Here is a 23751-nt window from a genome sequence, read left to right as displayed (position 1 = left end):
ATAATCAGACCATTGGTCAATTAAATCCAGTACCGCCTACTGACTGAAAACTGTTCTCCATGGTCTTGGGCAGAGAAAAGTCTTTCACTGCTCTACCAGAGGACTTTTTAACTGGCGATACCAGACATTGAACCTAGAATCCTTTGCATACAAAGCATGTGCTATACTATGGCCCCTTCCTACCAGAAATCTTGGGAAATTGTTCTTCACTGTATACTCTGAAAAGCAACAGGCGATGGCTCCCTCTACTATACCCTGCACAAGCATCCCAGGGGCAGGTGACTAGCTACGGCTGGGAGCCAGAATGAGGCACTAGAAGGACCTTTGGTTTGACCCAGCAGGATTATTCTTTGGAATATAACCTGTTACTTCTCTCTTTAAGGTTTAAATAAGCCCTTGACCCTCCAAAAGCCCCTCTCCCTTTCCATTAAGTTCACCCCCTTGGAGGATGGAGAACTCTGGCTCTGCGCCTGCGTGGAGCTCATTTCAGAAACTTCTATAGCTGAGGCAAACGGTTTTGGCGGGAACCCCTCCCCCACCATCAACTTGACTCTGGGTCCCGGCCCTTCTCCTCAGTTCCTTGAGACCAAATTGCTGGCCTCTTAACCAGGAGAGAAACCACTTGGTATCAACGGCACATTGATCTCAGCACCAAAGTGGGGATGGTGGGTGGGTTGTGTGAATGCACAGATGACCACTCGAAGAACTGCAGTTACAGGTAAGCAACCTGCATTTCTTCTTTGTGGTCTCTGTGCATCACACATATGGGCTCTGCGCCTGCGTGGAGCTCGTTTCAATCTTACAATCCTAGAGAGCTGGTTACAGGGAGCATGAAACTCCCCTGTTAAAACAGCTTCACTAGCTTCCGGTCTGTTTCCGGGCACAATTCAAAGTGCTAGTTATCAGCTATAAAGCCCTCTACGGCTGGGGACCGTTACCTGAAAGACCGTATTCTCCCATATGAGCCTACCCGTGCTCTGAGATCGTATGGGGAGGCCTTTCTTTCAGTCCCACCAACATCCCACAATGGGTACACAGGAGAGGGCCTTCTCGGTGGCTGCTTCAAGGCTCTGGAACTCCCTTCCCAGGGAGGCTAGGCTGGCTCCTTCTGTGCTAGTTTCAGAGGCAAGCAAAAACTGTTTTGTTTCAGCAGGCTTTTGGAACTATACTGGACCTGTGTTAATGTATTGGATTCCCCCTCCCCTTTTAATCTGTAACAGTCTTAATTTTTTTAACATGTTTTTAATTTTACTGTAGATTTAATTCTATTTTAACTTTTGTAATTTATATTTATATGTTTTAATCATGTAAACTGCCTTGAGTCCCAGTACTGAGGGAAAAGGTGAGATATAATAATAATAATAATAATAATAATGGTACTAGCTCTCTGTTGAGTACAGTGAGACTTTCTACTAAGTAAACATACAAAAAGCAGAAGAAGCTGTATTGGTTCATAAGAAAAAGTAAAATGAAATCTAGAGTCTGGCAATACCTTTATTAGAACCAACCAAAATGTCACAAAATGGTGAGGCAGCTTTCAAGTTCTTCAGAACTTTTCATCAGGCTGGAATCAAGAATGCATTTAGTCAGTCTTAAGATGGAACATAGGAGATAGCAGACAATTGGATGAGGCTCCCCTAGGGCTATGCAGGTTTCAGATTACACCTAGAATTGCTGGGACAAAGAAACCCTGGAAGGCTAATCCTATGCATTTTATCATGCCAGGGTTTGGTTTCCCCCTCCTCCCAACTTCCTCTTTAACATCCAATCTGATAAAGAGAACTCAAAGTCTTGCTTGCTGTGACGTATTGGTTGATCCTAATAAAAGTTGTGCCCCCCTTTCCCCTCCCCCACCATGTAAACATGTATAGGATTGTACTGCAACCCCCTCTTCAAGCCTGGACGCTCCATAAGGTCCATTTCCATCCACATCATACGTTACACCTTATGAGGAGGGAAAGGGAGAGGAAGCAAACAACTACAACAAGAAAAAAAGAAAGAAAAGAACACCACTTAAGTTCCGGTGAAGGACAAGCATGTCACGAGGCCTTAAAGCATAACATGCTTTTTTTTTTACGAGGCCCTATGTAGAAGAGAGGACCTCCAACTCCCCGTCTTCATTCCCCATATAAAATCCACGAACGTGAGAATACATGACGGTGACTCAACACGCCCCCCTCTCGTATCCGATCCTCAAGCCCATTTCTTTTAATTTTACAACGTCTATCAATCCCTTGGAAGAAGAGACGGAGACTCAGCCACCCAGCTCTATTTGAAAGAGGAGTGGGGGCACCGTCTAGCAGCTCCGGCCGAAGATTCCCAAGCTTTTCAGAACTCGAGTTCCGGGGGGGGGGGAAGGAGCAATGGGGTGGGGCTCACGAAATTCAACAGGCCCGGGACCACCCCTACCCCGCAATTCTTAGATAAAGCCCTCGCCTGTATTCTTCTAAAAACATTAGCTAAGGAGAACTCCCACACAAGATGTGAGGACCCGGGGCCCGTCTGTAATGCGAGTGTGAGCAGGGGCCCTTCCCGGCCCCACCGACCCTCAACTCACCCTCGGCGCCCCCCTGGGCCGCCTTCATCCCTCAAGCGGGCGGCAGGGTGGGAGAGGGCCCAGCCGGCCCCCTCCGCTCTCCCTCATGAAGGGAGAGTAACTGCCTCAGCCAGAGCCTTCGCTCGTTCTCGGAGAGGACGAGACACGGAACCAAACCACCGCCAATTAGCCGGAGCTGTTACTCCTCCGCAACGGCCATGCCCTGCCGGCCACGCGAGACTCCCGAATTCTTCTCGCGGGATTCAGAGACACGTCAAGGGGCGGGGAGGAAGAGAATCTCGGGAGACAGCCAATCCAACACCAGTAAGGTAGTAAACTCTCGCGAGATTTCTATTCTCTTCCCCCCCCGCCCATTTTCTTTTAAAGGTCGCACGCGTTCCCTCTCGCACGAACCAACCGCTGGGTTTGAATATGGAGAGATTTCTAATAAAACTTAAGTCAAAAGAAGAGACAGTTCCCCCAAGGCCATCGCTAATATGTGATGGGTTGTATTGTTTCTAATACGGTGTTTATTGGGGGGGGGGAAACAACAACGTGCGGGGAGACTGCCGTTCATAAGGCCGCTTGTTCGGGTTGCCAAGGAAAACATCGACAACGTTTTGTATGAAAGACAAAAGAAGCCCTCACAGTTGGTTCGTGATAAGCTTCAATAAAGTTTGATGAAAAAGGAAGAAACGCATAAATGGAAGTTCCCTGTCCCTCTTTATAATAGTAGCTTTCCCGTTCTCAAATTTTCCTCATAATTTTTTCTTCTTCGTCAAGAATAGCCGGATGGATTAGCGTGTGGTGCGTTAAGCCATCAGATAAAGTTTTGTGAAAGAAAAACCCCCGTTCTCGCGAGATTTCGGCTTCAGGCTCGTGTGGTGAAACTCAGAGAAAGAGAAATTAACCGCCCCTACTTCCCCCAGCCGCTTTGAGCGGCGACGTCGCGAGACTTTGTCTATGTGTGAGCGTGTGCGCCTGCGTCCAAAGAACGGAGCGCGCGCGCGCACACGTGCGTGTTCTCGCGGTATTTGGAGAAACAGGAGCAGGTAGAGAGGAGTTGGGGCAGGGAACCCCCCGAGCGGTAGCGAAGGAAGCCACGGCGTCGGTGGCCGGGAGGGCGACAGCGACGGCGATCTTTCCATATTCTCGCGAGAGTTGGTGGCTAACCTTCTCCCCTCCTCACTTTCCTACCTTCCTCTTCCTCGCCCCTCCCCCCCACCTGGAAGCGGCGCCGTTTCGCTCTGGGAAGTAGGTGGATACAGATGGGGAAACCGGCTTGGGGCCCCCGCTAGAGATTCAGATCAAGGAAGGGGACCCCCCTCCCTCAGGAGGAACTCACTGGCCGTAGCCAAGGGCTCCTCGGGTTTCCCCTCAGAGACAGGCCTTGGGGCGGGGGGAGGTGTGTGCAACTTCCCTTCTCCTTCCTCAGGAACTTAAAACGTGTTGGGGTAGCAGAAAAATCCAGCCCCCAGCTTTCTTTCTATAGAGACTCAAGGCCTTGAGTTAGTGGAACGGGCAACCCTCACCCAAGGGAACCCTTTCCTCGAATACTTGCGTTGTTTAGAAACGAAAGGACCTCTATTTGGGGAACCCTTACTTCAGAAGACGGGAAGTGAGCGGGGTCTCTTTCCAGAACGGTTTTTTTTGGGGGGGCACCGTGAGCTCATTTACAAAACAGGGACTAGAAGCATCTTGGTCCCTTAAATTGACACTCCTGCAGTGTTATTCTTAAACTAGAGATTAATTGGGACCTAGAGTTAAGGAAAGGGTGGGTGCCTACTCAGTGTTGTAACTGCCCACCCCTTCCATCCCACCCTTGAAATCTGGGAGCAGGGGACATTTGGCAAGATTTAGTTAACCCCTGTTGAAAGGGTTGACGTGAGCCCTGTCCAGACTGTAAGCTCTGTTTCTTGGGCAAATTTTCTTGTAATATTCTAAACTTCTTTATAGACCCAGACACTTGTAGAGCAACCACATTCATGTATATGTAGGAGAGAGAAGAGTGGGTTGAATGTAGGAGAAAGGACAAAAGGGAGAGCAGCCCTTCCATTGTGGGAAGGGGTGTCTTGAGGATTAGAGTTTGGGGTTTTTGGAGGATTCCCCCCTCTTCTCAACCACAGTGGAGAAGGAATGCCAAACCCAGAGAGACATGGGGGCAAGAAGGATGTGGGAGGAGGGGGGTCCTTTCATCAAGAAGCAGTATCCAGCGGTGGAAGTTCAAATAGCAAAGAGAGGCACCGGCTGTCCAAGCACAAAAGACATAAGTCCAGGCATTCCAAAGACTCACCGTTGGGGGCCCAAGATGCAGGAGGACCGCTTGGCAGCATGATCAAGCCATTGGTGGAGTATGATGACATCAGCTCTGATTCGGACACCTTCTCAGATGAAGCAGTCCTCAAACCAGAAAGGAGGGAGAACGATGAGAGGAAAGGGACATCTGAAAGGAGTGACCGGCTACACAGGCATCGTCATCACCAGCACAAGCGCATCCGTGAGTTGATGAAAAGCAAGCTAGTGGACAAGGAGAAAAGGCTAGACAGGAGCCAAGAATCTTCAGGCAAGTTGAGTTCCGCTAAGGACAGGGTATCAGGGGCCTCCAAAAGGATGCATGAGGAGAATGATGACCATTCATCTAAGTCACTCAAGAGTAGTAGTAAGGAGTCCCGGTCAGCAAAATTGCATAAGGAGAAGTCCAGGAAAGAGCGGGAGACAAAATCTAGCCACAAGGACCGCAGCAAAAGTCACCGGAAAAGGGATGCCCCCAAAAGCTACAAATCACTGGACAGTCCGAAGCGGAAATCCAGAAGTCCTCACCGTAAGTGGTCAGACAGTCCCAAACAAGATGACAGCCCTTCAGGAGCATCCTACACACAGGACTACGATATCAGCCCTCCACGCTCACACACATCTAGTAATTATGATTCCTACAAGAAAAGTCCCAGTGGGTCCTCACGAAGGCCATCAGTCAGCCCACCATACAAGGAACCTGCTGCATACCAGTCCAATATGCGCTCTCCCAGTCCCTATGGCAGAAGACAGCGGTCAGTCAGCCCATACAGTAGGAGGCGTTCATCCAGCTATGAGCGAGGAAGTGGATCATACAGTGGAAGGTCCCCCAGCCCATTCAACCGAAGGCGCTCTAGCAGTCCTTTTGTTTCCAAGCGGTCACTGAGCCGGAGTCCTGTATCCAGGTGCGTGGCCTTCATAGTTAATCAGAAATGTTTGATCTCTGTGGTTCAGATGTGACTGAATGTGCTGATGTCTTAAAGTCAACATTATCAATTGACTTTCAGGTCAGAAAAACTTTCATTATCCTTCTGTAATATTTAGGGTAAAAATCCTTTTTTGCTGCTGTTGCAGGACTCTTGTGGTTTGAGGTATTTTTTATTCCTGCTTTATTAATTTGGGGATGTGAGATTGAAAGCCCAGTCAACTAATGAGACACTTGCCTGATTCAGACATCATGCCAAACCTGGGGTAGGTGCCCTCCAGATATTTTGGAGTATAACTCCCATGAGCAGCACCCAGTAGATGTAGGCCAAAACATCTGGAGCGCACCAGGTTACCTACCCCTGTAGTTTAGCATAACAGAAACAAGCCACAGAGAGTGCCAGATCTGCATGCTCCCCCATTATCTGGCACAGTTGCAAGGAAGAGGACTGAAACTTTTGTTTCTAGTTTAGATTAACTGCAGCTGGTCATATTGTCTAAACCTGACACATTGGCTTGTTTAAATGAACAATAATTAATATTAACCACATTTTGTTGGGTTGCGTTAACAACACTAAATGGTGGTTAATGGAAATTGAAGCAAATGCTTCTGAGCTCTTCTTGGCTATGCTGGAAAGGGAGTGGAGAGCATGCAAAGCCAAGGCTTGCTGTGGGTCATTCTTATCTTTCTAAATTATGCTTTAGTGCAGCCTTCTCTGACCTGGTGCCTTCCAGTTGTTTTGGACTACAACTACTACCATTCCTGACCATTGGCCATACTAGCTGCGGCTCAGGGGGTTGAAGACCAAAAAATCTGGAGGGCACCAGGTTTAGCATGATTTCCAAATGCAGCCAGTGACTGAATCATGATTTCAACCCAATATCTGAAACTGCAATTCACTGCAAGCTCCTGGATTATGGTTCATGTTGTGGCTTGTCAGTTGTTATAAACAGAGCTGGGGGAGACACACAGAATGGGCAAGTTGATAGATACCTATTACTAAAACTACCGTATGTTGACTAGATATGCAACCTTTAGTTGCAGAGAACTACTCCCTGATCCTAAAATACTGAGCACAAGTCAAAGAAAGTGAGACATTTAAATCAATAGCATTCGATACACAGCGAGTATTGAAATCTCAGTTTTCAGTGGTGTTAATGGGGCCTAATTCCTTCAGATTTGGGCCTGTTATGTGGTTAACAAGTGATGTTTACCAAAATAGAATTGGTTTCACTAGAGAAAAATGAAATTCCTCCATATGTGTTATGGAGCTGTGATGTTTGTGTTGTAACCTGAACATCAATTTGTGAGGGGAAATATTTCCTTGTGATACTCTCACAGCTGGGCAATGGGGATCATTACCTCAAAAATCCCTTTTGATACAGCTACTAATGTTTCTGAACATTAGAACATGGAAACCAAGGATCCTAAAATCTGTTTAATTTCATCTTGTGGGCAGTGACTGCTTTTAATAATCAAAGGGACCTTACATGTTGTTCAGTCCTTACTACTCCTTTATCAAAATCAGTTGACATCTTTCATCTTTGTCCTGTTCACTTTATTTAGGATGAGTTCACACTTCTTCAATAATGTGGGAGCTGTGGTTTTCACTTTATACCCTGAATGGTGAAACTGCTAATATTGTTCACCATAGATCATTATGGAGGCGAAGATGGCAAAATGAAAAAGCTGAAATACCATAGTTATTTCCCCACAGTTGCTGCCAGCACTTTGAATGTTCAAACCTGCCATTTGATTATAAGCTCTGTGTTCTGCTGAATGCATAGCATCCTGTCAATGTTAAACAAACATGTAGTCATCATGTTGTCCCATTGCTGTTTTAAATTTTTACAGAGCTCATCTGCCCAACTATGAACTCTGTCTTGGGCAAGTTACTGTCTCTCAGCCACCATTCCCATCTTTGCAGTGGGAATATTGATGACTATGGGAGGATGAATAACATAATTAGTATAAAATACTTTGTGTAGAGGAACTATTTTAGAAACAGTTATTATTATTGATACTGGGCAAAATGCCTCTCAAGTTTGGCAGGGAAATGTAGCCACAGTTCCATGGAGTAGCTTCATGGATCCTGTAACCTTCTGGTATTGAGTTTGCATTTGCTACAATTTGAAGCCATCATTTCCTGTTTTCGGGGTCAGACATGTTGGTTCATCAGTCCTTGACAAAAGCTTCTGTCACAATGTAAACCAAATATAGGACTGATGATGCTACCATTTCCTACTGGCTAAAGAACAAGTGCTGACAGAAAATCCTCTCTTTTGCGTAGAGCAGGGATGGGTTAGGGTTATTTTATCCCTTAACTTCCATCAGCCTTAGCATGGCCACTGGTGAGAGGAAATGTAGGCCTGAACATCTGGAGAACCACCAGTTGCCAAAGAACTTTTAGGGAGTTGCTATGAAGATGACTGCTTTCTTGAACTATTGTGATAAATTTGATAGAGTGGGCTTAAATGGAACAGACAGTATGAAGGAATTTTGTGTTAAATATGTGAAACTATGAGGAGACAGCCCATTCCTGTTTGTTTTTCATACTCTTGTTTACCTCATTGGCTCTGCAAATGACTGTCACTCTTCCTGCCTCTTGAATTCTCCTTTTCCCATTGACTTGATGCAGGTACTGTGTTCTCTCACCAGCTTTTTAAGAAACTCTTAACTTGGTCCATTTCCCTGTCTCCTGCTGAAGTAGGTGTTTAGTGCTGCTCTGTAAAAAGAAAGTGCCCTTCTGCCTGGGCAGTTTGTTGGTATTAACAGAAAAAGATACCCTGCAATGGAGTTAAATAAATACTTCAAAATTGGTGGGATCCAGTATCAAATTAGGTGCCTGCTTTGTACTGGACTGAAAAAAGATCCAATTTCTAGGTGCCAGTGTCAAATTCCTAAGTGGGCAGAGGTTGGCAGATTGCCCATTTTATGGCAGTTATGAGAATGGGATTGTAGATCAGTGGAATTCAAGTGCCCTTCCCTGAGGGAGCACTTTCCAGATTGATCCATCCACTATGGAACCCCTACACATTATGGGGGATATATTAGGCTATGTTCTTGGATTTATGAGGTGCAGGTAAAGCCAAATAGCCTAGCCAACACCCTATCTGAATGTGTGCCCTGGAACACACCTAATACTGTGCCTGTGTGTGTGTGTGTGTGTTCTATGGCAAACAAACTGTCCTTCAGGCTGCTTGCCTGACTATAGCCAGTTTTGTTATTGTGGAGTTCATGATAAGTTTCTGTGGAACATAGCATTAAAGATCACTGCTGTCAATGAAGTCTTAGGCATTTAGAAAGTACAGCTTAGAGGCTCTCTAATGTTGCCATAGGGGGCTTCTGTAAATCAAGAAAAAGATTCACAGATATTCAACTTGCAGTTCCTCATGCATGTCTTTAATCAAAATAAAGGGAGGGGGCAGGATTATATTGGATTTAGAGCAATATTGCAAGCAGTCTGAAAGAAATAAAGAACTACCAACTCTCTTCTAATGTATCAAAGCTTCCTTGCCAAGTTAGCTGAAGGTAATTCTTACTCACCATGGACAGCTATTTGCACATTTGATTTAGAAGATTCTTGAGGATGTCAGTAGAAAAAAAGCCTTTGTGACTGTGTGTGTAGGATAAATTGGTGTCCTCAGCACTGACAGTCATCAGTCAATCAAGGCACATTCAGAAAAGAGCCTTAACTTACCCTGGCAACTGAACTTACCCTTTTCTCCTCAGGGAGATCTGTCTTTCTGCGTTCAGAATAACAGTTGTAAACTAATGACCCAGGTATCCCCAAGAACCAACTAGCATTTCTGGTGTAGAAGGCCATGCTGACAGTTTAAACTGTCTGTAATGGCAGTATGCCTGTTGTAGTTACTTATTGACAGTCTAATCTGTACACAAAATGAGGTTGCAGTAACTGGCCTGAAGCTGAGTTCAGTCCTGTTTATTAAACTGTGTGATGTTCTTAAATCAGTGGCACTCACTTAGTGGTTCCCAGTGGCTTTGCGGTCTGCTTTCTGCTGTGTGTGCCCTCTTCTGCAACATCCTGATCCTTGTGTAGTCATAACTTTGAGCTTAATGTAAGTCAGCACTACACTTCATAAGCTACAATGCATTCAGTCTTGAACATCTAACAAACCAGGCATCCGGGATTTTTCTAGTTGTGCCTGTGAGTCTCAGCAGCTATGCTGTCTTTCAGGGATAGATGTAATGGTTATAAAAAGTATACCTAAACTATCAAATCACCTGTAAGTAATGAGAAAGAAAAATACAAGTTCTACCATATTCCAGAAGTTTACATTCCAGGCTACTACTAAGTCGCTTAGCATCAGTTTAGCCCAGCCAACTCAGCAGCATTCCTACTAGGTGCCAGTACTTAGGCAAGTTATCAATTGCAGATAATTCTATAACTGTGTTGCAGCCTCTGAAAATGCTTGACTGCAAGAGTTGGTTTCAAGTCTTTGAATTTTGTGGGGTAAGCTTTATTTAGTTGACATTATTGGTAGACAGATATTTTCAAGGTTTCAGGGTGTTCCTGGTTAGGAATTGTTTAAGTGAGCGTAGTCAACTGACTTTCTGAGATCTGACCCACAGAACTGTTTTGTCCAGTGGTGCTAGAACTGGAGTGGGCAGCTGGCAGCTCATGGGCATCATCTAGACCCCAAGCATGTTTCTTCTGGCTCCATGGTGCAGGAGAGGCTGAAGGGCAGCATGAGGCCCTCATCTTGGATTTTTCGAGTTCTTGAGGACCAGAAAACAGCATGGGCTGTGCTAAATGCAGCATGTTTGAAAAACCCTTGACATCTTTGAACTAGCCTTCTTAGTGCTGAAAGAATGGATACTTCAGGGTTTCTGTATGTGATGTGGCAGCTGCAGGGCATCTTAGGAGAGGTACTAGCAAGATGGCGAGGGGAAGCTTGAGAACGGTACAGACCCATTTAAAGGCAGCCCTGCTCTCCTACGTCACAGCTAACTGGCACCCCTTTCAGAATTAACGGAAAGGCTGCAGCAAAGACTTCTGCCTTCGGTCTCTGGCACATGCTCCTCTTCAGTGGTGAGATGGTTCTTTAGCCTGGGAAACTAACCTCCACAAGGTGCAGGGTGTACGAGCACAGTGACATCATAGCCTGATGTTTCCAGCTCCCAGTCAAGTTGCCCTGAGGCCAAACATATCCTGGTCTGAAGAAGTTGGCCATCCTTAACTTAACAGATGGTTTAATGATGGCTGATAACAGGTAGCAATAAATAAATAAAAAATAATGGCTGAGAACCAGTGTTGATGACTGGAAGGTGAGTGGGAGGTGTACCACATAATGTGCACTCATTGAAGCAAATAGGGAACCCTTTGCAGAATTGCAGTGTACATTGGTTCGTGGCCAGTGTCTGCACATTGTCAAGCAAATCATAACAAAAGCGGGAGAATTGTTTTTCTATACAACTTGACAATCAAGATCTTTGGAGATTCTGATTTTCCTATTTTGTTTCCACAGAAAGCCTGTGAAATCCCGAAGTAGAAGTCCTGCTTATTCGAGGCACTCATCTCATAACAAAAAGCAGAGATCTGGGTCCCGCAGTCGCCATTCCAGTATCTCACCTGCTCGGCTACCGTTGAACTCCAGCCTGGGAGCTGAACTGAGTAGGAAGAAAAAGGAGAGGGCAGCTGCAGCAGCAGCAGCAGCAAAGGTTGATGGAAAGGAGAGGAAGGATTCACCTAGTATTTTGGCAAGGAAAGAAAACTGCTTGGCTGAAGTTAAAGAGCCAGTTATAGAGGCAAAGAAGACAAAAATGGCTAAGCCTGAGAAGTGCCCTTCTGACGCTGAGACGGCAAATGTCTTACAGCACAATGCAGAAACAAAAACAATTCCTGAGCCTGTAAAAACAAAGGCAGCAGAGAACTCTGAGAAGAAACTGTCTGCTTCAGTTAAAGACTCAAAAGCAATGGGAACAAAAGATATGAAAGTTGTTATAGCTAAGGAGGAAATTATGACTCCAAAGGAAACAGAGACAGCTGAGCAAGAGGTCCCACCTCCTTTGCCTTCTGTTAAGTCACTACCTCCTTTGCCAACATCATCACCCCCTCCTCAGGCTCCTCCTCCATTGCCTCCTTTGCCTCCATCGCCTGTTGTTCCCCCTCTGCCGCCTACCCAGTCATCCACAATTCACTCCCCTGCTTTAGTTCCATCTTGTCTGCCATCTTCTGCCCACTCCAGGACATCTCTGACTACTCAGGCTAACTCTCAACCCACTGTGCAGTCCTCCTTAAAGGCACATGTTTCTGTGACGACCGCTGTCCCACATTTGAAAACTTCAACGTTGCCTCCACTCCCTTTCCCACCCATCCTACCTGGGGAAGATGACTTGGATAGGTAAGAGTCTTCCATGAGGGGCTGTTATGGACCAGGACTGTTAAAAATCTTAAGTATTTGCTCATTTCACTGGCCAGTGCAAAATTTGGTTTCTGACATGTAATTTAGCATTCTGAAAACTGAAGATGTGATTAAGAACCCCCCCTCCCCCAATATGGCCTCAAGAATGTAGAAAAGCGGCTTTGAAATGTGTGGGGAGAGGGTTCCAAGAAAATGGAACATGTAAGGAAGGCTTCTAACTAGTGGGATGGATAGACCTGGCAGTCCCTTGCAGGCGATGTTGTTCCATGATAGAAAGGATCTCAAGGAGATGTCTTAGCCTGAAAGTATGGAAAGCTGTTGCTGGTCAGGGTAGTACTGGATGTAGATGACATGGGTGATTGTTTGAGTGGTGTAAGGCAGCACTAGTTTTCTTGTGCCATGTATAGCCCATTATATGTTACACCAACAGATACATCGTGAATATTTATTTTACCTTTGGTCTCTTGTTTACGGTGCCTCATTTGTGGGGCTAGCTCAGTAGAAAATTCTGTAATTGGAAAGAGGTTTAGAAAGTTCTGTAATTGGAAAGATGTGGCCACATGCAATCATGAGATATAGTTTTTTCGCACCCTTAACAGGTATGCTGTTGAGTGTGCAAAAAAAAAAAAGGTTTAAGTGTGCCTTGTGCTAGTCATCTGATGTTTCTGCGTAAAATACTCACTGTGTAGTGTTTGCTTCATAGTCAAAATTTACTTCCCACATTTGGGTCTGGAAGAATTTCCTCTCAAGTCAGATTTTGTGTTGGGTTTGTTTCAGTGGCTCAGTTCAGACAACACATTTCTCTACACAGTGGGAAAACTCCACTCAGCAGTTGAGTTTTTAGGAGGTTCTCACCATGCAACATGTTCTAACTCCACTGTTGTGTGACTGTGGGCTCCCATGGGGTTGAGAAAAAGGCAATGCAGCATTTGATTGACAGTTTCTCCTCCCTCTCTCCTCCCCCAGTCCTCCTGATGGTATCCTATTAGCTATTGCTGCAAAGAACCAAACCTGGCGGCTCTCCTAGAGCGGCACTCGCTCCTTTCGCCGCTCTTTCCAGGGAACTCTGTAGCCAGTGGGAAAAGTCAACTCCACGGAGCCCTCCACACAACACAACAGTTGTGCAAGAACTCTCCTCTGCACAGTGTGGATATTCAACGTGGAGTGTTTTCTAAAAAAAATCCTCCACCATGGGGTGGAGTTTTCCCTCCATACAACACATTTCTAAACAGTGGTATAAAAACTCCACTGTGGAGTTCTAAAACCACTGTTGAGAAACATGTCTGAACTGAGCCTTTGGCTCATTTGCTTAAGCCATCTGGATTCTTTTCTTAAGCTTTTCTTCTCTTTGGGCAGGCTATCATCTAGCTTCTCAAACCATAATTTGCTCCTGGTTTGTTCTAGCTAGCAATAATAGAATAAACTGTGTCACATTCAGATATAACACTAATCATAGTATAATGCTACATGAACAAGCCTCAGGTTTGTGCACTATCTTCTTTCTCCCTCTGACATAGCTTTCAGGAGGAGATCAGAAGCACTGTGGTTAGGAGAAAACTGAAACAGATGCTTCCAATCTTTTCCTAGTGTTGCACTGGAGGGAGGGGGGGAGCAAAAGTGAAAGCAAAAGCTTTCCTCTTACACATAAAGTGGGGGAGAACATGTCAGCTCAAGGCACACCTCAACTCAATCCTGATCATCTGAATGGGGCCAGAGTCTTTGCACAGTCTGTCTTATGATTTTAGTCTTTGTATTTCCCCCTGCCTTTTTCCTCCTTCTCTATCTCATCCTAGCTTTTATCAAAATATTCCTAATGCTGTAGGGAACTTCTGTCTTGGTATAAATATTATTGAACCTAGCATAAGCGTAGTATTAGCTCTGAACATAGAAGTTGTTTTTTCTTTTGGCTTAGAAACTGGATTTTCTTTTCTTTTCTAAAGAACATGCACTGTGATGTGGCCACATGTAGTTAGGAGATATAGTTTGCAGATCATCTATTATTTTTGCCTGTTCATCCCAAGCCAGCCACAACAATGGAGGGAGCTGAAAGAGAGCTTGGGATGGAATATTATGACTAAATTCTGTCCATTTAGAGCCCAATGTAATTCTGGTGAGGGAAAATTAGGTCAAATTCATCCAACTTTGGAACAATTTGAGTGTTGCAGATGTGGGGTAGTAGTGCTCATTTAATTTAAAATATCACTTAAAACATTCTTGGCAGGATCTGGGGAGGATAATAGGGGATTGGGTCCTTAGGCATGTCTTGTAGCTGTGTCTAAGCATCTTACCCACCTTTAGAATTGTAGATCTGGAGCAGGACAAGTCAGCTACTTAAAACTTCTATCCAAAAGGAAGGGGCTTCTATCCACCCAATCAGCCTATGAAATACGGACCACAGTACTGATCAAGCAGAGGTCTAGTGCACCACTGAAAGAGAGTCTGCAGAACAAATAGCTCTAGATGGCTCAGGCAAGCATGTTGTTACATGCTACAGGGGAAGAAAATGCCCTCAGAGACTCTAGCCAGTCTGCCTTCCAGGGAAGGGATCCTTTCCTGACTCCAAATATGACAATTAGTTGAACCCTAAGTATGAGTAGATACAAGGCAGAGCTCTCAGTGTTAGCTTTATGTCCAAGTGATTCACACAGGGCTAATTCACAGATGCATGCACATTACTTGATGACTGGCAGCAATGGCTGAGTTCGGACGACACGCTAATCAATGGTTGTTTCCCATTTTCTTGAAAAGCAATGTCTGAGTTTGGACGACACGCTAATCAACAGGTGTTTCCCATTCTGTACCTATTACACACACACCCAGTTGATTAGCGTGTCGTCCGAACTCAGACATCGTGTTTCAGGTGAGGTAAAGTGACAGGGTTTGGTCTGTGGTCTTGTATCTATGATATCTGCATACTCACACTATCATTTGACATCATGATAGCTCTGTACATGCAAACTAGCCTAGAGCTGTAACAGTTTGGGGGGGGTTCTCTTCTCTTTACTTCCTTCTCACACACACTTCGTGCAAACAGGGCTCTAGTTCTTCACATCCAGCAGGAGAGGAAGAATGGATCCCAGAAGCATCCAGGCCAGAAATGACATGCCTTCATAAGGTTTTAGTGAACTAGAGCTTTTAAGGCAGAATGTGCTGTATATATGGGCTGGTGTTACAAACTCTTCTCATTAGCCTATGTTTTCAACCCTGACTTTAAATTGAAAATGTCAAATAATGTACATCAGTTTGAGGCCAAGATGGCTAACTGGATTAAGAGAAGAGGGGGAGGATAGGTAGCATTTCATTGCCAGTCAATCTAGGGAATAGGTAACAAGTAGAAAAAGGAAGAACTGTGTAGACCAGCCTTCCTCTGGCTCCTGAGCTTTCACTAGCTATTGCCTACTTACTAGGGCTGTTTTTACAGCAGCCACAAAGACCAGATGCTTCTTTCTAAGTTTTTTTTTAAAAGCTCCAGTTCTTGGGTAACCCAAATCTATGCCAGGTTCTGGCTCAGCTCAGACAACACATTTCTCTACGCAGTGGGAAAACTCCACTCAACGGTTGAGTTTGTAGGGGGTACTCACCACACAACATGTTCTAACTCCACCATTGTGTGACTGTGGGCTCCCATGGAGTTGAGTAAAAGGCAACGCAATGTTTGGTTGACAGTTCCTCCACCCGCTCTCCTCTCCCAGTCCTCCTAATGGTATCCTATCAGCCATTGCTGCAGAAAAAACAATCCCTGCGGCACTCCTAGAGCGGCACTTACTCCTTTCGCCACTCTTGTAGCCAGTGGGAAAAGTCAACTCAACACAATGGAAAACTCCACAGAGCCCTCCACAAAACACACTGGTTGGGCAGGAACTCTCCTCTGCACAGCGTGGAATGTTTTCTAAAAACAACAACAACTCCACTGTGGGATGGAGTTTTCCCTCCAGGTAACACATTTCTCAAACTCCACTGTAGAGTTCTAAAGCCACCATTAAGAAATGTATTGTCTGAACTGAGCCACTGAATTTAATGCTTGTGTGGTGCACCCTTTGTATGGGCTGAATGCCAATGGATGCCCCCTGTCAATAAAAAAGTAATGACTACAATACCATTCTAACCCTCATATGTTTGTTGTAAAAAATTATACATAAACATGTTTGTGGGACATTTTACTACCTCAAGCTGTTTTCCAATGTACCCTGGGGTGGTAAAATGCCCCCACAAACAAACATGTTTCTGGTGTCAAAAGAAGTATGTTATAAACTCCAAATGTTAGAAAGACCCTGTTTAGATGACCCGCTAAACTACAGTGGTTAAGCATTTTAAAATAAACCATCATTGTATGGTTCATACAATTACTATATTGTATGAACCGTGACTAAGCGCGTCTTGTGAACCATTCCTAACCACGGTGGCTACATAACCATGGTTTAAACATGCTCACTAACCATTTGCTGCAAAAGGGTTAGCAGCCTAGCCATGGCTTAGCATGTCATCTGAACAGGCCCCAAAACAGAAATTGTCAAGTAAAATTTTAGGTAAAGCATTTATTACTAAGAACTAATGCTGACACTGATGAGGTAAATGTTCCCATGGCTTGTGCCAACCTACTGAAGTTCAGAGTACTGCTTCCCTAGAACAGTTTTCTTTGGGAAAAACCATGGGACATTTTTACACCCAGTACTTTGCTTGTGTTTGGGTAATAAAGACACCCCAATGGCAAAATCGGATTATTGGAATATTTTATGCCCTAGGCATATTTTTGTTTCCAGAAAGAAAATGGTAGGTGGCTGAAATTTGGGGACATAGTGCAGGTGAAAAAATACAATAATATCATGGCAGAACTATGTTGTAGGTCTATGTCTGGAGAAATTTTGCAATGTAAGGTGCACTTGGGGTAGGTCTGGTACCCCACCCTAATTGATGAGGGCTAACTAGTAAATTGTCAGCGCTCTGTTTGAAGGCTTTGAGATATGGGGAGTGTCAGTCTCTGAATAATTTGTAAACATCTTCCTTGTTTTCCCTTGCTCTTTTAGTCCAAAAGAGATTATTCCTCCAAAACCTGTGAAGAAGGAGAAAGAACAGAGACCACGGCATTTGCTCACAGATCTCCCACTCCCTCCTGAGCTTCCTGGTGGAGACCCTTCACCTCCAGAGTCTCCAGAACCAAAGGCAGCAACACCACCTCAGCAACCGTTGAGGAAGAGACCAAAGTAAGTATTGAGTACATCTGTTTGCATAGCAACAATTTCAGGATATGTTGTGGTGATTTGGATATGGTTTATGGAAGGGCGGGAGCCATAATAAGCTGAATGAAGTCCCTAGTGCAGTGTGACCAAAGTTGAGGGTCACCAAAGTTGAGTAACAATTCCTTGTTGGGAAGTAGCTTGCCATGTCACTACTCAATCAGTCCCATTACATGTATTAGTAAGAATAATTAGTAGACTATTCAAGCACTTCACACTTATTCTCAGTCACCTTATGTTAGGATAAGGCAGTATCATTATTCCTATATTGCAGATGGAGCAGGCTGAGGCCAAGAATGACAAATAACGTCTAGTGAGTTCAAGGCAGATTTGAATAACTTGGATGCTGTGCTATGCTATCTTTCTTGGGCAGACTGATAAACTTTTAAAGCTGATAGATTTTTGTTGTAGTTGCTATTTGCAAGACACTGTTTAGTGGGTATTGCCTTTCTTGAGCAATCTGAATTATATCATTAAATATAATTGAAGCTCCTTCTTGAGACATACTAAGATCAGGAAAATACAAATATATCTATTCAACACCCTGCCTTTCCTCCAAAATGGCCCAGAAGGTAGTTCTCAGTTGGACAATGTCAAAAATGCTTTAAAATATTAGAACAGAATAATTATCTTGACATAATACACTAAAGGTGCAATTGTATGCAGATTTAGACAGGAAAAGAGCCTTGTGTGGCGCAGAGTGGTAAGAGACAGTTACTGCAGCCGAAACTCTCCCCACAGCCTGAATTCGATCCCAGCGGAAGTTGGTTCTCAGGCAGCTGGCTCAGGTCGACTCAGCCTTCCATCCTTCCGAGGTCGGTAAAATGAGTACCCAGCTAGCTGGGGGGAAAGTAACTGCGACTGGGGAAGGCAATGGCAAACCACCCCGCTACAAAGTCTGCCAAGAAAATGTCAGCGAGAGCAGGCATCCCTCTAGGAGTCAGCAATGACTCAAGTGCTTGCACAAGAGGTTCCTTTCCTTTCCTTAGACAGGAAAAAAGCCTACAATCCCCAACATGCTGGTTGGGACATGCTGGGAGTTGTAGGCCTTTTTTCTGTCTAAACCTGCATAGGATTGCACTCTAAACTTCACAGAATCTAAAATAACCACAGAAACAGCATGGAGAGACAGAAATCTACTCATTGGAGGCCTTGCAGAATTAAGGTCTTAACAAACACAGCAAAATCAAAACAGAGCTATTCCAATTTAGCTTCTAGGGAAGAGCATTTAACAAGCAAACTGTCATTACTGAAAACATCTGATCTTGGGGTAAGGAGGGCACCTGAGTTAAGACTCTGCCAGGAGAATGCACAGGGGAAACTCATATTCTAGGAAGCATACTTTATCAGTCTTCCCCAATCTAGCATCCTCCAGATGTTTTGGATCACATATCCAACCTTCCTGACCTTTGGCTATGCTGGTTGTGGCTGATGGGAATTGAAGTCTACAACATCGAGAGAGCTCCATGTTGGGGAAGCATGCTCTATATAAATAATTGGGTATCCTGGACCTGACCCATGTAAGGCTTTAAAAGTTAAGATTGATATCTTAAATGTAACCTACAGATAGATTGGCAACCAGTAGAGATCTCTCTAACTCACAGTGGGGAAGGGGGGTAGTAATTGAGCACATGCTTTTCATGCAAAGATCCCAGGTTCAATCCTCGATGCCTCCAGATAAGGCTGGAAAAATTCCTGCATGAAACCCTGGAGAGCTGCTGCCAGTCTGCTGACAATACTGACTTAGATGGACCAATGTTCTGCCTCAGTATAAGGCAGCTTCCTATGTTCTTATGCCCTGTGACTAGCACCAGTAAGTAATGCTATAATTATAGTCCAACCGTATACCCATTTTTAAAAGGAGGGAAATAAAAGATGAAAGAGAGGTTTGCAAATATGATCCATCTCATGGCACATGGAGAATAAAAATCTTCAGGGATCTTTTTTTTTTACAGTGAAGAGATAGCAGGAATTTTTCCAGCCTTATCTGGAGGCATCGAGGATTGAACCTGGGATCTTTGCATGAAAAGCATGTGCTCAATTACTACCCCCCTTCCCCAATGTGAGTTAGAGAGATCTCAACTGCATAGAGAGAGCAAATTCTACACCTGAGGATCCATTGTGTCAAAGATTAATCTTGCCAAGTCAACGTTTGGATTTTTACAACTCTCATGTTTCTCTCTTAGAATCTGTTGTCCTCGATATGGTGAGAGGAGACAGACAGAAAGTGACTGGGGAAAGCGCTGTGTGGACAAATTTGACATCATTGGTATTATCGGTGAGGGGACTTATGGGCAAGTGTACAAAGCCAAGGACAAGGACACAGGTGGGTGTTCAGTATGCATTGCACTCCATTCTTTTGCTTTTGTTGCCCTTATTTTTAAGTAGCTGTGCTGTACAATGCAGCATATTGGCTTAAAAAACTTTCACACATGTGGATTTGTCTGGTTAAAGAACAGAAAGCAGAGAGTAGGAATAAATGGTCAATTCTCCTGATGGAGGGAAGTAAATAGTGGGGTCCCACAGGGATCGGTATTGGGACCAGTTCTTTTCAACTTGTTCATAAATGATCTGGAACTAGGAGTGAGCAGTGAAGTGGCCAAGTTTGCTGATGACACCAAATTATTTAAAGTTGTTAAAACACAAAGGGATTGTGAAGAGCTCCAAAGGGATCTCTCCAAGCTGGGAGGGTGGGCATCCAAATGGCAGATGTGGTTCAATGTAAGCAAGTGTAAGGTGATGTACGTTGGGGCAAAAAAAAACCAACTTCAAGTAATGGGATCTGAGCTGGCGGTTACGGAACCAGATTGGGGTGGACAGCTCGATGAAAATGTCCACCCAGTGTGCGGCCGCTGTAAAGAAGGCAAACTTCATGTTAGGCATTACAAGAAAAGGAATTGAGAATAAAATGGCCAATAGCATACTGCTTTTATACAAATCTATGGTGCAACCACACTTAGAATACTGTGTACAGTTCTGGTCACCGCACCTAAAAAAGGATATTATGGAGCTGGAAAAAGTGCAGAAAAGGGCAACTAAAATGATGAAGGGGCTGGAGCATCTCCCCTATGAGGGAAGGTTTCAACAGCTGGGATTGTTTAGCTTGGAAAAAAGGAGGCTAAGGGGAGACCTGATAGAGGTGTACAAAATTATGCATGGTATGGAGAATGTGGATAGGGAGACATATTTTTCTCCCTCTCTCAAAATACTAGAACCCAGGATTATCCCATGAAGCTGATTGGTGGGAGATTCAGGACAAATAAAAGGAAGTACTTCTTCACACAGCGCATAGTTAAATTATGGAACTCATACCACAGGATGGAGTGATGGCCACCAATTTGGATGGCTTTAAAAGGGGGGTTGGATAAATTCCTGGAGGCAAAGGCTATCAATGGCTACTAGCCCTGATGGTTGGGTGCTATCTCCAGTATTCAAGGCAGTAAGCCTGTGCACCAGTTGCTGGGGAACATGGGTGGGAGGGTGCTGTTGCACCACGTCCTGCTTGTTGGTCCCTGGCCGAGTGCTGCTTGGCCACTGTGTGAACAGAGTGCTGGACTAGATGGACCCTTGGTCTGATCCAGCATCAGGGCTCTTCTTATGTTCTCATGTCTGGTTTTGGCAGCTGCTCTCAAGATTTTGTTTGTATTCCAAAGAAACAATTAACAATGTTGAAGGTCCTGTGTGATTCTTAATCTCATGCTTTATCATAACAAACTTTGTGAAGTATATTGCCATTGATACCATAAGAATATAAAAGATCAGGCCAAGGATCCTTCTGTTCCCAAGAATGCCCTCTAAATGCTTCTGGGAATCCCAAAAGCAGGCCTTAAAGAAACAGCCCTTCCTTGTTTGTCCACAACATGTGATATTGAGAGCTGTGCTACCTCTGTATATGGAGGTTCCATTTAACTGTCATGCCTGGAAGCCATTGGTTGATCTGATCTCTTTTTGAAGCCATCTAAGCCATTTATTTAATTTCTGGCAGCATATTAAATGAACTAGGCCTTGTATAAAGAACTGCCATTTTTGGTCTGTCTTGAATCTACTGCCAATCGTTTTCATTTTATGACCCCAAATTTTACTGTTGTGAATGGTTTGCCTTTTGTCAAAAGGCACACACTTTTGCCTCTTTACAGATATGGTAAATTTTAACCAAGAGACACTGACATGTACCAGTTTACCCAGTGAGTGTAATGCTAAGCACGGATTTGAAACCTAGATAATAGCATATTACTTTATCAGTTGGCTTCTCCTGGCTTTCAAAGCCTGTACAGGGTTGTGTGATCATACCTCGCTGGAGTGCAGCAACCTTACCCCTGATCCCAGGCTACATTCAGACAAACCCATGAACATGCTTGAGTCCCTGTTCTTTTTTCATTGATGCCTAGCGTGTACGTCATCCTGGTGGCACGGCTTGTCTTCCAAGATGATGAGGGTTCTTGGGATTACTAGTCCCTCAACAAGCCTCTAATTGCATTTGGTCATACTAATTTGTTACCCCTGCCTCTCCCGTTCCTTTCCTCTCTTTGTTGACTTTCATTCCGCCTGTTCACATGTCTAAATTTAGACCACAAGCTTGCTTTTGCTTGTGTTACATTATAAAGTACTACTGGTGAAGTACGGATGGCACTCAATAAAAGTAGGTTAGATTAAGAAGCTGAATTTCCCACTTTGATATCTAACGCTGTAGCCACTCTACCACAGTCGTCAAAAGTAACAGACTTGCAATAGCTTGTAAGAGTGAAATGGGCAAGCCAATTGACAGTAAACAGTTTACATTTTGGTCTCAAATTATAAGGTGCGCAGAATACATCAAATGCAATCTCTTGGATGCTGTACAAGTATAAAAGCGATTTGGTGAAGATTTCTATGAAATGTGAAAGTGTTTAGGCTCCAGACACAACCAATGTTGGTCTAATCAAAAGTACCATTGTATTGACTTAATATACCCTCCAGTAGTTTGGAAGGAGGAGTATGTTTAAGGGGTTCAACCTTTTCATGGCTCTCACTGTAATTCCACATAGTTATCTGTATTCTTACTGGCTGTGATCTGTGTTTGGCAGGTGAATTGGTGGCTTTGAAGAAAGTGCGGCTGGACAATGAAAAGGAGGGTTTCCCCATCACAGCTATCCGTGAAATCAAGATCCTCCGGCAGTTGATTCACCGTAGTGTTGTCAACATGAAGGAAATTGTCACAGACAAACAAGATGCACTGGATTTCAAGAAGGACAAAGGTACCCACTATCAGAAGAGATATTGCTCAGAAGTAAAATGTAAGACGGCAGGCCTGTGCTTCAGATCATGGTGCTCACGACAACAGTCAGTATACTTTGCATATAAAAAGCTCCAGATAATGTATTTTGGGTATCAATTTATTTGACTTTGCTAGGAGCATCCAAATGGCAAAGACTTGCCTCATCACAAACACACGTCAGAAGTTTCATCTCCATTTTGATGGTCTTTTGTGATATTTTGAGGAAAGTTTCAAGTTGTTCCAGTCCATCATTTACCAAGTTATCATAATTACCATAACGGAAGAAATTTTGCTTTGCTAGGGAAGGAAGACTGGATTTGTAAACATGCTTCAGAATCCAGACAGCATCCCCATCTGTTAGGGAGGGAGATTGCTAAGGGATTTGGTATGCTTGGTCGGGTGATCCTGAATGGTTCCAGAGTGAGGGATGGACTGGTACAGTGTCAAAATTTTCCCCCACTCACCCAAATTCACAACAATTGTGGTGGTGGTACCTGCTGAGAGAGATGGAAACAAGGAGACTCAGCAGCAAATGCAGAGCCACCCTCCCCCTATTTTCTCAGAGCAAAAGCTGAAATATTCATACATTTTCCTACTTTCATAGTGTTTGGACTAAAACGTTTCCTGCAATGCTACTGAACTTGTGTCAAATCTTGTGCTTTTATACACTCAGACTTTAAAATTGTGTGTTTTCCTCCTTCTGCCAGGTGCCTTTTACCTTGTATTTGAATATATGGACCACGACCTAATGGGATTACTAGAATCTGGATTAGTGCATTTCTCAGAGGACCACATCAAGTCTTTCATGAAACAATTGATGGAGGGGCTGGACTACTGTCACAAAAAAAACTTTCTCCATAGAGATATCAAGTGCTCGAACATCTTACTAAACAACAGGTAATTGGTTGAGTTTCCCAGTTTGACCATGGGAGATGGGAGTTAGATTTCTGTGCATTTAGGCCTGTAACCTTAAGAAATGTCATGCTGTCTTTGTTCTTCCCCACTTCCTAAGATCTGGGGGGAAATCATCTTTGTATTCCTTCATTTGCTCAAGTAAAATTGTGAGAGAAAAAAGTGGAGCCACACTGTAAATGTCCTTGCAAAGGAGACCTACTTGTCTATTT

At 44.2% G+C, this 23751-nt stretch overlaps 2 protein-coding genes across 7 annotated transcripts in view; one reads left to right on the top strand and one right to left on the bottom strand.

Moving 5' to 3' along the window:
* Positions 1-2757, bottom strand: part of MED1 (mediator complex subunit 1) — a 45487-nt gene extending 42730 nt beyond the window's left edge. For both annotated transcript variants that reach the window (XM_063138493.1, XM_063138494.1), the window contains exon 1: positions 2558-2757. In XM_063138493.1, the coding sequence (XP_062994563.1) occupies positions 2558-2585 (28 nt within the window). In that variant the 5' untranslated portion in view covers positions 2586-2757. The remainder of the gene's footprint in view (positions 1-2557) is intronic.
* Positions 2758-3578: 821 nt separating this feature from the next.
* Positions 3579-23751, top strand: part of CDK12 (cyclin dependent kinase 12) — an 86593-nt gene continuing 66420 nt past the window's right edge. For all 5 annotated transcript variants that reach the window (XM_063138419.1, XM_063138421.1, XM_063138418.1 and 2 more), the window contains exons 1-6: positions 3579-5733; positions 11243-12118; positions 17164-17340; positions 19560-19699; positions 22437-22607; positions 23335-23524. In XM_063138419.1, the coding sequence (XP_062994489.1) occupies positions 4673-5733; positions 11243-12118; positions 17164-17340; positions 19560-19699; positions 22437-22607; positions 23335-23524 (2615 nt within the window). In that variant the 5' untranslated portion in view covers positions 3579-4672. The remainder of the gene's footprint in view (positions 5734-11242; positions 12119-17163; positions 17341-19559; positions 19700-22436; positions 22608-23334; positions 23525-23751) is intronic.

Source organism: Elgaria multicarinata, chromosome 11 (assembly GCF_023053635.1).
Source record: "Elgaria multicarinata webbii isolate HBS135686 ecotype San Diego chromosome 11, rElgMul1.1.pri, whole genome shotgun sequence".
Taxonomy (NCBI): domain Eukaryota; kingdom Metazoa; phylum Chordata; class Lepidosauria; order Squamata; family Anguidae; genus Elgaria; species Elgaria multicarinata.
This window is presented reverse-complemented; position numbering and strand designations above follow the sequence as displayed.